We start from the raw sequence: 14067 nt of genomic DNA on the forward strand, positions 1-14067 counted from the left end.
CAATTTCTATTTCCTGAATTTCCCTTTCACACCTTTTAACTGCTACACCACAATCTTTGATAGCTGATTCCATCTGATCCATACGCACATTAAAATCCGCGTGCATCGTTTTAACCACATCCTTAATCTTTGTCATAAAGCTCTGAAATTGCTGCTCAAAACAAGCTTTACAGCTGTCAAACTCTTTCTGCATCGACTGAATGACCTGATCACAAGATCCCGCACAACTCACATCGTCATTGGCATCATGAGTGGCCACAGCAGTATTATTGGCTTTTTCACCAATTCTGCTAATAAAGTATCAAACAGAGACACCTGTAAGTCAACATCACTCGTAAAATATGTCGGGCTAAAATCAAGAACAAAATTTAAAAAAAAAAAAAAAACAAGTAAGTTAAGGCTATTGTCGGGCGGGTCCGACCATGTGATACCCTACACATTTACCACTGGGGATTAGCTTTTCACAAATCAAAATTTCTTTATGGAACAAATAAACTTATTGAAAGAAATAACTTTGTGGATTCTGGTACCGTATCACACCAAGCTTAAATAATAATGATTTTGCCTGGTTGGGGAATCGTTTTGCAAAAAGATGGCAAAGCTACCCATGCTGCAACGTATGTATAAAAATCCAATTGGACAATTAAAACGTTAGTGCGCCATGTAATTTGCAATGCAACATTATATATTAAGCAGTAGGCCCGTTATCTAGCAGATTCGTTATTGCAATTTGCATCAGAAGGAAAGTCAGTAGTTCTTTTTCCATATGTTGGCTACTTTGTCGGTATATGTCTTCCAGGAAATAAAATATAGATCTAAAATATTTTTTTTATTTTTCATACAAAAGGAATGGTTCATTTCACCCGCTAAATAATATCAGATCATCATCCAAAATTGTAGACATCTTCTTCTACCTAAACGCTTACCTCATGCAAAATTTCGTGATTATTGAGCTATAATTGCGAACTCTATGTGTTTTTAACACTACAAACAAATAACTGGGTATATCAGGCTGTAACTCTGTTATCTTCTCATGTACATCAACACAATTGAAATCAATAGAAAGGTCAAGCGTTCCTCTTCCAAGTATAGCTTACTTGCCCGGAATGTCTCTTCCCGGAAAAAAGATATAAATTTAAAAATTTTCACACAAAAGTTGTGGTCCATTTAACCCTCTAAATATTATCTGATCGCCATCTCAAATTGCAAGCTTCTTCTTTGTCATATAGCCCTACCTTGCTTAAAATTCCGCTACAAAATCGGATAAAAATTCAGTTTTTGGTCCATTTCACCCGCTAAATATTTTACGATCATCACCAATTAAAATTGCGATCTATTCTGATGTAAAACCGACCTCCATACCAATTTTTTTTTTTTTGTTTTCTTTATTGTACAAATTCAATAATATACAAATTATAGGTATGCCTCAGCGCCAAATGGCATTATAGAGTCTAATAGGCAACTCTTTTATATTACAATAAGAGAAAATACAAAAAATGTTATCAAATTATGCTAGAAGTAATTCCAAATGTTGCAATAAAAAATCTTTTAATTTCCTTTTGAATGTTGAAAGGACAACTATTTCTTTTAAACTTGTTGGTAGTTGATTGTACACATATGGACCGTTGAACGGTACTCGCTGTTTCGTAGTTTCAAAACGACATCGTACAATATTTAGATCCATTGCTTGTCTTGTGGTTCTCCTTGTTAATGTAAAATTCCTTTGAAATTGTAGAACTTGTGACCTACAGTCTTCAAGGGATTTATGTACATACAACATGAGTTGATATTTATGAAGGCCTGTAATAGACAGGATGGTTTTGGCAAATTCATTGTATAGCCTCAACGTATGTGTTCTCAGTGGCAAGTTATAAACTATGGAATCAGGCTTTATTTTGGGTTGCTTGCAAGCTTTTCAAGTAATGTGTCATTTTATAGCCGTAAATAATGGGAAGGTAACTTAAATGTGAGTGAACAAGACTGTGGTACAACATGAGTTTTACATTTGTCTGAAACTTATTCTTGAACTTGTACATTATTCCGATTCCAAATGAGATTTTAGATTTAATCATTTGTATATGATCATCCCAAGTTAGGTTCTTGTTCAAACACAATCCAAGATACTTAACACATTCGGATTCTTCTATAAGCTGGCCATCAATGTGAGCTTCAAAAATATGATCGTGTCTCGGAACATTTGGACCGAATCTCACAATCTTTGTTTTGTTGGAATTTAATAACAGTTTATTTAATCTTAGATACTCTGGAAGAATTGATGCATCATATTCCACATCTGTTTGTAAAACTGTTTATAGCTATAATTATAAAAAAGAGCTATATCGTCAGCAAACATGATAAGTTTTCCTCTAAAAGGTATATTTTTTAAGTCATTGACAAATATTTTGAAAAATATTGGACCCAGCACACTTCCTTGGGGTACACCACATTTAATTGTTCAAAAATTATTTTTTCAAATGCTTTATCTACTATAGGGAGTATTGAAATTGGCCTGTAATCATTAACTCTATTCGATGTAGGAACTTTAGGAATAGGAACAATTTTATGTATTTTTAACCCACTTGGGTATACAGAATCTTGTATCACCTGATTAAAAATCATAGATAGCCAATCTGAAATTAATTCCTTTTTAACTATTAACATGCTTTTAGTTAATCTATCATACCCGGATGATTTACTTTCACTCAGTTCATCTAAAACACTTTCTACTTTCTCTCGGTTAACTCTGTTAAGGGTGAAGATACTGGAAACAGGAGTTAATGTATTAAAAAAATTGATGTTATCATCGTAGTTTGAAACAATATCGTCGCGAATGTTCATAACCGTCTGTGAGAAAAATTTGTTAAAATACTCTGCTCTTTCCTGGTCGTCCGATAAAATGACATCATTCTCAGTTATTAAAGTGTTATGCCTTACACTGTCTCTTCCCAATTGTTTATTTAGAAATGATAACAATATTTTGCTATTTCCACTGAATTTCTGAACATTATGAGTATATTAACTGTTCATTAACGTTAAGTTGCATTCTTTGATTACCTTACTAATTCTCCTGATTCTTTCGATTACGATTTCGTGACGATCGGTCCATAATTGCGTCCTGGAGTTTGATTACAATTTATAATGGACAGACGGACACACGAACGGACGGACGGACACACATCTCAAAATCGCTTTATCTCGCCGAGATATGAAGATTGGTATACCACATTGGGGGTCTCCGACGAATATTTTGCGGTGTTACATGAATTTTTACCAAAACAAACTTATAATACCCTTTCCACATAGTGGCGTAGGGTATAATAACAAAATTTAAGCATACAACAGAGAAACTTTTTGGGAAATTATTTAATTTTCAATATTGGGGACTTTTTTTCAAAATGAAGTTGGCGACATAATGCCAAGTTTACACTTGGGCTCTAAAATCCACTGGATTTCACGAAATCCTGAAATACACGCCGGTGTTTACACTTATTTTTTTGTTGATTTCAAACATATCACAATAATCAAGGTTGATGCACATGCGCAGCTGATCGAACATGAATTTTCAAAACATCTTGTTGTAAATGCAATTAGTCATCAAAAATATACAACAATATCATGGTAGAACAAGAAAAGGTAATCTGAGCTGTAATGTTAGTGTCAAATTCCATACGACATTTTATATATTTATTTCTATGTTCGATGTATATTAGGGATATGTATACCGTACTATGGGAGCTATATGAAGACGTGGACCTATACCGACAAATTTCAGGTGGAAAGTTTTGTACTCCCAAGGAAGACTTAATACCAAAATTTCCCCATTTGGGAGGGATATTGAGGCAACACAAACTTCTAAATACCAGAAATCCGGAGGCACCGTTCTATGGGGGCTATATGAAGATGTGGACCTATACCGACAAATTTCAGGTGGAAAGTTGTATACCTCCAAGGAAGACTTAATGCCAAATTTCAGCCATTTTGGAGGGATATTGAGGCCACAACCTTCAAAATACCGAAAATCGGGAAGTACCGTTCTATGGGGGCTATAGTAGTAGTAGTAGTAGTACTTCTTTATTGAAAAATTGGTTCATTCATTTTACAATTCATAATTCAGATACAATATTTCAAATTTAGAAGTATAGAGAGTTGCGATTATGTAAAAATACGTCTATCGCATTTTATATCAAAATATTCAGTTTTAGATAAATTAATGGAAATAATTTAATAAAAATTGTCTATATTTATATGCGCTTTCAATATAAGTTGTTAGATTATTCCAGTCTTCTTCTTCTCCGTCCAGTACTTTTATCATGCCTTCCTCACTTAGTATTAACTTTTGAAATGACATCATTCTGTATTCACGAAGTACAGAACATACTCCCAGGAAGTGTTGCATCGTTTCTATCGCGTGGAGGTTGCAAAGTTTACATTCTTTGTTCTGATCATCAGAATCAAATCGATTATACCCCAGCGCGATCATTCCACTGCGTGCTTTGAATACCAATACAATCTTGTTATGGTCATATTTTTCCGTTAGATACTGATGCGCTCGAGATGGGTTGAGATATTTATAAATTCGTAAACTCTGACATTGCTGTTGTCTCCATAGCCTTTCCTGGTGAAGTTGACGTTTTGTTGAATCAAGTAATTCAGAACAAAAACTTTTCCAGTTCGCAAAACAAGTCGTTGATTGACTCCAGTGTTCATTTAAGTTTTGTGATATGGAAAATATTTCTTTTGCCCAAAAGGAAATTCTGCGTAATACAAAAAAACACATTTGCATTTGAAAAACGATAAGTTCTAGGACAGAGAAGCCATTACATAGTCGATACGTCCGAAGATTTGCTTTACCACCAATGAAACCAGGTAACGTAATTTGGTGACTATGTGGGTTCGAGTCCTTGGCTTTCCTTTTTCACTTGCAAATAATTTCAGATCATCAAGCTTAACTCTAAAGAGAAAATTAACAAAAATCATTAAAAATGATCTTCGCCCTAAAAAGGCAAAATTTCAAAAAATAAAAAACAGGCTGAGCCCGGCTGGGATTTGAACCCACGTCCTTGAAAAACATATCAAAAAATGTTGTCATGGCGTGTTAGCGTTCAAAGCCAAAACTCATAACTTCAAAGTCAGCGCAAAAAGCGTTTGTCGTGAAGAAAATACATTTCTGTGGCCAAGTATCCGCGTTAATGTACAAAAACACATTTGCATTTGAAAAACGATAAGTTCTAGGACAAAGAAGCCATTACATAGTCGATACGTCCGAAGATTTGCTTTACCACCAATGAAACCAGGTAACGTAATTTGGTGACTATGTGGGTTCGAGTCCTTGGCTTTCCTTTTTCACTTGCAAATAATTTCAGATCATCAAGCTTAACTCTAAAGAGAAAATTAACAACAATCTCTGACAATTTCTTCGGCAGCCTTTTATCATTGTAGCTATACAGAGTTTTTCCTATATAATTTAAATGCAGTCCAAATATAAATTTGCGTGTCCTCAACTCCCGTTTCCAACATGACGATGTAGTTTGGAGTGAAGCTTGGCACTTGTAATATTCGTTTCAGAAAATATCTCAACAATGTGTTTACATCTTCGAAATAAGAATAACCCCAGACTTGAGCAGCATAACTTTGGATGGATCTGCAAACAGCTAAAAATAACTTCCATTTGGAGTTCCTATTTATGCCCACTCTTCCTATGAACTGCTTCCATGTTGCATTTATTGCGTTCTTTGCTTCATTGTTTCTGCTTTGAACATGTTTGTGGAATTTCATTTTGGGAGTGAATATTACTCCCAGATATTTAAATTCGTTGGTTATTTTAATTTGTAGAACCATTTCTCATGTTTGTTTAATTCTCCTCCGTTTCTAAACACCATTATTTCGGACTTACTCAGATTAACTTCTAAGCTCCACATATCGCAATATTGATGTAGTTTATCGATCATATTTTGAAGTACTTGTATATCGTCTGCTAACAGAACAATATCATCTGCATATAGGAGTAATCTTATGTTCATAGAGTCCACACATAAACCGCCTTCAATGTAATCATGGAGATCGTTGATATATAACGTAAACAATAACGGTGATAAGAAGAGGCACCCTTGCTTTACGCCTTTTGTGGTTACAAAGTATTCCGAAATCTCTTTTCCATTCCATACGGCTGATTGAGTGTTGCTGTAAATTTTTTCTACAAGTCTGAAGAATTTATATGATATACCCATCTGGAAAACCTTATAAACAAGTGCTTGTCGCGATAAATTATCAAAAGCAGCCTTGAAATCTACGAAAAAGGCATATACTTTTTTCTTTTCTTCCAGTTTGAGACTAACCATAGATGCAAGGTTATAGATATTGCCGCTTGTTGAGTAATTTTTAAGGAATCCAGCTTGATATTCAGTAAGAATTTCGTGTATACAGTTTATTATTCACCAGGCCCATAAAAATATTCGCTGCACAGTTTATAAACGAGATTCCTCGGTAGTTTGAGGCTTCCTTCAAATCTCCTTTCTTATGTATTGGAAAAATGATTGTCCTTGCGAATAAAGGGTCTATTTTTCCGTTGATATATATACTATTGTATGTCGTTAAGAGCAGGTTATGAAATTGTTCTGTGCCGTTTATAAAGAATTCATATGGAATCCTGTCTTCCCCTGGAGCTTTATTTGTTTTTAGATTTGATAAAATGTTCTTCAGTTCGTTTGCAGTAAACGGTATATCTAAATCAGTGTCTTCTTTATATGGAGGTGCGTAATATATCATAACTTTCTCTTCACAGCTATTGAGTAATCCTTCGTAGTAACTTCTGAAAGCTTCTGGTGTGATGGTTGATGAGACAAGGTTTTGCTGATTTCGTATTTCCCTAGCCATTTTCCCCCATTCTTTGGAGTTCGAAATACAATTCAGCTTATTGGCAACGTTATTATAATATACTTCTTTGCTTCTGCTACATCTATCTTTGTATTTTTTCTGGGCTTCTACGTACCGGTTCTTGTCTTCCACATTCTCAGTTTTTCTGTAAATTTTCAGCATTTTGAAGCTATAAATTTTTGCCTTGTTGCAATCATTATTATACCATTTCTTCTTTGACTTAAGTAACCGCTTTCTGATACCTCGATTTGGACAGGAGTTCTTAATAATTTCGCAAATGTCATTAAGGCAGACTTCAATTATATCTGTAATACTGCTCAGATTTGTTGTTATCCTCTGCTGGTACTTATTTTTATCTCGATCTTCCCATACTAGCTTTGGAAGCAGGGACATCTTCTCTGCTGTTTGTAAGTCACTTCTAATATTTATTGTGACTAATATAGGGAAATGATCAGATCATACTTTATCTTCAACTCTGAATTCTTCAGTATATCCGAGAAGTTATTTAGGCATTGCACACAAGTCATTTACCGACTCACCAACTGTTGCAACATATGTTAAATTACCTTCCTTATCACCTTTTGTAATCCCATTTAGAATAAGCAAGTCATAGTCTTCGCATAATTGCATTAATTAAATGCCTTTTTGATTAATGGTCTTATCTTTTGATTTTCGTATGTCGTATCCTGAGTAAAAAGTTTCTTTGTACATTTCACCAACATTTTGATTAATTTCACCGATTCTAACATTAAAATCTCCGATTAAAACAGGGTTTTGGACTTCTTCTTGTAAATACTGTTTTAATTTTCTTAAATCATTATCCCAGTTTGCAGGCCTTAAGTATTGGGGTATTATGGTGCATGTGTATTCCTTAGTTTGCAGTTTTATTGAGATACTGCCATTTGAGTCAATAATTTCCCATTTAACGCCTTTATCTGATAACTGTTTACTTATTCCTATTAATTTGCCGCCTATAGCTCTGCCAAATCTGTGTATACGTATTGCAGGTTCAAAAACGAGATCAAATCCACTAAAATATGGCATAGCTCTTTTTTCTTTATTTGATTCTAAATGGGTTTCTAATAAGAAAAATATTTGAAATTGTTTGATATAATGAAAGAATGTTGGGTATAAGCATTTGTTTTCCATGCCATTTATATTATAAGATAAAATCGCAAGGTTTTGTGGTTTGTGTACATTTATAACATCTATTGGTTTTTTGGATAAAGTTCTTCATTTAGCTGTTCATAATTCACACAGATTTCCTTCATAACATCGCCATAAAGCTTCTCAAGTTCTTGTTCGCCATCACAATTTTCTGATACAAGTTTGTTATTAGCGCTCCACTTAAACCAACGATCCTTTATTTTCATTTTGTCTTCTCTTACAACAATTTTATGCTGTTTACTGAGAGATAGTATTTTTTTCTTTAGAAGTAGGAAAGCCGTTTTATGCAGTTGCTTATTCGGAATCATATCGCGTTCAATGGTTATGTTTGATTCTGATAGTTTTTTTGGTGTTTCTAAATACTACCTGTATTGCTTGTTCATTTTCAAGCTCAACTATAATTGCCATTTTTGAATTGCGATCAAATATTTTCTGCACGTTTTTAATTATGGGGGTTATATTCAATTTGTCTCGAAATAGTTTTTTCGTTTTCTTGGAACTTGGAAGTCCCTTTATGAATAATTTACTTGGCTTTATTTGATTTTGGAGCCAATTAGTATCTCTCTTAAACCTACTGTACTTTATTTAGCTTATCTTTAAGTTCTTGATTCTCTCTTTTAAGTGCATTTATATCCGTGCTGACATTAGTTATTTCGATCTTTATATCTTCAACATCCGCTTTTGTGGGAAGATTTTTAAGTTTTTCATCCAGGTTTGTATTGATAGTTTCCTTTATAATTTTTATTAAATCATTTGGCTCCATGTTTGACGTTATATTATTATTTTCAGGTGATGTTATTTCAGTACACTTTCGTTTGGGTGTTTGCACGTTATTTTGCATGTTTCCGAACCCTGCCAGTTTCCATGAATGGCAATGCTGTTGATCAATAACAAACCCGATTGCTTGTTATCGATATTCTCACTTTATCGGAATTTTTGTGATTAGCCAAACTTGGTTGGACAAGTTCAGCTGATATTTTAATTTGTTGTGCCGGTGTTTGTTGTTGTTTTTTTTATATTGAGTGAAAATATTTTGTGCAAAAAATGTTTGAAATAATTGTAAATGTCAGCTCACCAGATCCTTGGTGTAAGATAAATTGATATGAATGAGGTGGAATGTGTGATAAATTTCAATATTAGCTCCAAGTGTACGCGTGATATTTGCGTGTTCCGGTTTTTTAGTAGCAGAATAAGTGGAGCTTATTTTACACGTCCATCTACTTGCAACAACAATATGGGGCTATATGAAGAAATTGACCTATATCGAGAAATTTCAGGTGGAAAGTTTTATACCCACAAGGAAGACTTAATAGCAAATTTTAGCCATTTTGGAGTGATATTGGGGCCACAACCTTCAAAATACCGAAAATCGGGAAGTACCGTTCTATGGGGGCTATATGAAGAATTGGACCTATACTGACAAATTTCAGGTGGAAAGTTTTATACTCCCAACGAAGACTTTATACAAAATGTAAATGGCTGATGTTGAGGACACAACCTTCAAAATAACGGAAATCGCGAGGTACCGTTCTATGGGGGCTATATGAAGACGTGGACCCATGCGGACAAATTTCAGGTGCAGAGTTTCATACCCCTAGCGAAGACTTAATACCACATTTCAGCCATTTCGGTGGGATTTTTAGACCACAAATCCTTATATATATTTCTGCATATGGTTTTGCATATGCTCATTTTATGCAAATATGTAAAAATATGTCATATTCTTTTCTTCATCATAATTAATATTTTATTTCAACTCATAAAACAACTATACGTTTTATTCATTAAACTAATTGATAGTTATGTTTTAAACATCGTCTTTCATTCAATCGACCACCTCCGTAACAACATAACAATTTCATTTTCAGTTTAGGACTTATTTCATAAGGGAATCATTTCGTAACGCCACAAAAAAATGATATATAGCAACATTAGCATGATAAATTTCTCACATTAATGTATTTCCGCTATAATAATGTACACGGCTATATTTTTATATAAAACAGAAAATTTAAAATTATAATGAATATATAATATACCTGATGAGGATATCCATACCAGCAGCTCTTAACATCCCAGAACCAGGGCTTGTCCCACAAAACTATGATTCCAAATATAAAACTATACGTATAATATATACATCTCCAAGTATTTTCACAAAATTTTGTTAATGTGGATGGCTTATCTTGTGCTCGTCTTAAACGCCACCACCTTTCAATCTGACGTTCAGATAGATCTAAATGCTTTGACAACGATAATATCTAAAATATATTAAATATATTACAAATTAGAAAATACATATGTATATGTCTTTTACATACCTTCTTGCGATCTAGACGACTTGATTTTTCATACGCACTTTCTAGTACTGGAATATTTGCAGCCTTTTTTGGTCGTGTACTTTTTATTCCCAGAGATACGCCAATTGGTGACACCCAGAATCTATAATAAAATTTGTTTAACTTTTTTCAACAGCATTATATGTAACATTATGAAAATTGTAATGAAAATATCGCCTTTAGATAATTAACAACCTGTAATACTGCTTTCATCACATTTTATATTGTAAAACTCTTTACGAACGTTCCCACACCTCATTTTTCCATCCCAGCCGACCCAGGGGCCGACCTCCCTTTCACGTAAGGATCGCGTATTCACCATGATCCGCATCATGATGAGGTATGAGAGGAAAATTGAAAACCAGCTACAGAGTCTACTTCATCAGCCATTTAGTTAATTGTTACATCATGCGTACACACTATTCATTAAAAAATATATTTTTTTTAGTTTTTATAAGGTCAAAGCGCATGCAAAGTCTACATTACAGTGTATAGAATTAAAAATTAAGATAAATTAACCACGAGGCCTTTTTGTATTCCCATTCTGGATAAAAGGATCTATCGTATAAACATTTTGCTACCTAGCAATCCTTCCCTTTATATTCTACTTTTAAAACAGATATCTGTGCCTCGATTCACTATCACATTTTATCGACACTCAAGTTGTTTAAAAATTTTAACCCTATTTTTATCGACTTTGGTATTCTGAAACATTTTTAACAACTTTACTCATTGTTATTTAAAATTTTGTCGTTAAATTAACAGCAATAAATTTTGTGTTGTTAAATTGCAGACGATTTGTTGTTATTGAAAAATGGAATTTGAACAACTTATGTAGGATTTATCTCTTGTAATCAATTTTAGGAGAGAACCTGCTAAAGACATAAGATTACTTCGCGACTAGGACAGTCTCTTTCAACGACATATGGGTAATAACGATGAAATCAAACATGCCTGTTCTGCCTTAGAATAGCACTTACATATAACGACCGCGTTTCGTCGCGTTTTTGACCGTTGTTATAAGCGAATTCGACTGTATTTTCAAAACCAAAATGAAACGGAAAGTTTATGTTTTTCATGTTAAATGTATTTTTATGAATTGTATTTTATTTATAACTGAAGGTCTGTCAAAATAGCTTATTAATAGAGGATTCATATGCCATCAGACCCTCCCCATAGTTTTGATGTCTTCTGTGAACATTCTGGTGCTTACACTACTCGCAGCATTAAATTCTACCAACATCTAAGTATGAAAAGATTAATATTGCAATCAGCCTAAAACAATTACTATCTGCATTTAACCTTCTTTGCTATTTCTAAAAACTGTGACCGCGTCATGATCTTTTTTCTGCACTAGAAGGAATGGATGGTGGAATCGTTGACGGTTCTTCTGATATTTGTTATTCACCATATTCGTCACAATTACTGAAACAAATTTCATCTCCAAGTACTTCATCGGCTCCAAACATATCAATCTGTTCCCAGCTTGTTTTCATTCCTATTTCATTCCAAATAGCTATTTTTCATTCCTATTTTTTTATATATGTTTTATTGTATGTTCTATATGTTCTATTTCCTTGTTTTTATTTTATTCTTTATTTTTGTTTTTATTTTATTCTTTATTTTTGTTTTTATTTTATTCTTTATTTTTGACATCTTGAATTTCTAGAGATAACATTTTAAAATTTTTATTTTCAATAGTATTTTAACATAAGTTACTGAATAACACAATCGTTACTGCAAACAACAAAATCTGGCGATAAAAATAACAATTCGACCGTCGTTAAAAGTTACTGAATCGCCCTACTGAAAACTGTACCCTACACGACTTCTATAAATTAGAAACCTCCCAAAGAAGATTGACTCGAATCCCCTAGTGCAGATAAGACTTGTATCGAATATTTCCAATCGAAAATTATTAAGATCTCGTATTTCAAAGCATCCCAAATGCGTATCATTCGCATGTGGTTTTGTAAATTACAAAATAAAAAATATATATAATTAAAATGGATGATTCGCGACGGTAAGTATATGTATATAAACAATAGGAACCATCCATTAGATGATACTGAAATATTTCTTTTTGTGTTTATAATTGTGTGCTGTCAAATATGTTTTTGAACTTGTTGTACACAAGCCCAAAGCCTGTTCTGTTTGTAGCATTCTTTTTGAATGATTCATAGGTTGTTGTATGAAACAACTTGAATCTTAGTAGCTCTTTGGCGGCGAGGTACTGAGACCGCTGTTCAGGTGGTAAAAAATAAAGCGTAGATTATTTGAACTGGCTTCGATGGAGTTACACCAAGATTTTTCCGAAGAATTTGGTTTTGAAAAGTGGTAATATTTTTGTTAATGTAGTTCGGCATGTGAATGTGAGATGGAATGCTAAATTTTTGAGAACTAAAGTGATTTAGATAGATTTATCGCGATCTTTGGATGTATACCTGCCTTCACCGAGTTATTCATTTTAAGGGAATTGATTGTATTGGTACATGAGTGGATGACTTCATCGTAATGACATTTATGCCATGTTCAGACTGGCGGTAATTCGCTCTCTATTCGTTGTTGGACCCCAAATTACGATATAATTACTTAATTTCCCATACAAAACTTTGAGAACGAACAACGATTTGTGTACATGGTTCAATTTAAATTACTCTCGGAACGACGATAAAATATGTCCCATCTCTAACAAATGAGAGAATTTATCGAAATAAATTAATTATGAAAGGAAAAATAAAAAATTAATAGCTCATTTAGACTAGCCATAAATCCTCGACTGGATTTAATAAATCCAGTACAAATCTCATTGCATTTAGATATACATTTTGGAGGATTTAAATGGCAGTCAGCTGATCTTTGTTCATAGCACAATTACCAAGGTAGATGCATCAGCCCATCTGAGCGAATTTGAAACGTCAAAAGATTTTTTTGTAAATTGAATTCGTTTCAAAAAACATACGTCAAATTAAAAATTTTGTTGTTTAATACTGAAAATGTTAGCACATTATCCTACTAACTAAAGGGCAAATAAAGTATTATTTTATCGCATTTTGCCCATCTAAAATAAATAAACGAACTATTTTATCGTTTAGACATCATAATGCTAACTTTACATTTACGAAATCCACTCGATTTCATCTGTCAATTCCATAGCTCAAACGTCAAATGAAATCTTATCTGAAATCCATTGGATTTCATTTGACGTTTAACCTATGGATTTGACAGATGAAATCGAGTGGATTTCGTAAATGTAAACATAGCATAAATATTAGTCTTGGTTGATTAAAATCAACTTTGTGCATCAAAACAAATTTAATTTTTCGGCCTTGTTTACAAATTTTTACATTTTAAATTATTTTTAGTGTAGCAATTCACCGATGCATCTACCTTGTTTCTTGTGCCAGCTTGCAACTTTTTGTATTTTCTGGCAACATGTTGCAAAAAACAGAGTTGTATGCGAGGATTTATGCCAGATTTAAAACAAATCCACTCAATAGGAGGATTAATTTTTGTATGGGAAATCTGGTAGATTTTGTCTGGATTTAGCAAATAAAACCTGATAATGGGCTAAATCCGGCTAATGAAGTCATATCTAAATGGGCTATAAAAGTGTATTAAAAATCCAAAACATTTTAGAAAAACTGCAAAATATGAATGAAAAGTAAACGGTTCAACGACTAGTATG

At 33.3% G+C, this 14067-nt stretch overlaps 1 protein-coding gene across 1 annotated transcript in view; it reads right to left on the reverse strand.

Moving 5' to 3' along the window:
• Nucleotides 1–14067, reverse strand: part of schlank (ceramide synthase schlank) — a 157525-nt gene that overhangs the window by 88101 nt on the left and 55357 nt on the right. Inside the window, exons 2-3 of the mRNA XM_073979201.1 lie at nucleotides 10362–10482; nucleotides 10080–10301 (exon numbers count right to left, since the gene is read on the reverse strand). Of these exons, the coding sequence (XP_073835302.1) occupies nucleotides 10080–10301; nucleotides 10362–10482 (343 nt within the window). The remainder of the gene's footprint in view (nucleotides 1–10079; nucleotides 10302–10361; nucleotides 10483–14067) is intronic.

Source organism: Musca autumnalis, unplaced genomic scaffold, assembly GCF_047663935.1.
Source record: "Musca autumnalis isolate F117 unplaced genomic scaffold, ASM4766393v1 scaffold_3, whole genome shotgun sequence".
Classification (NCBI taxonomy): Eukaryota; Metazoa; Arthropoda; class Insecta; order Diptera; family Muscidae; genus Musca; species Musca autumnalis.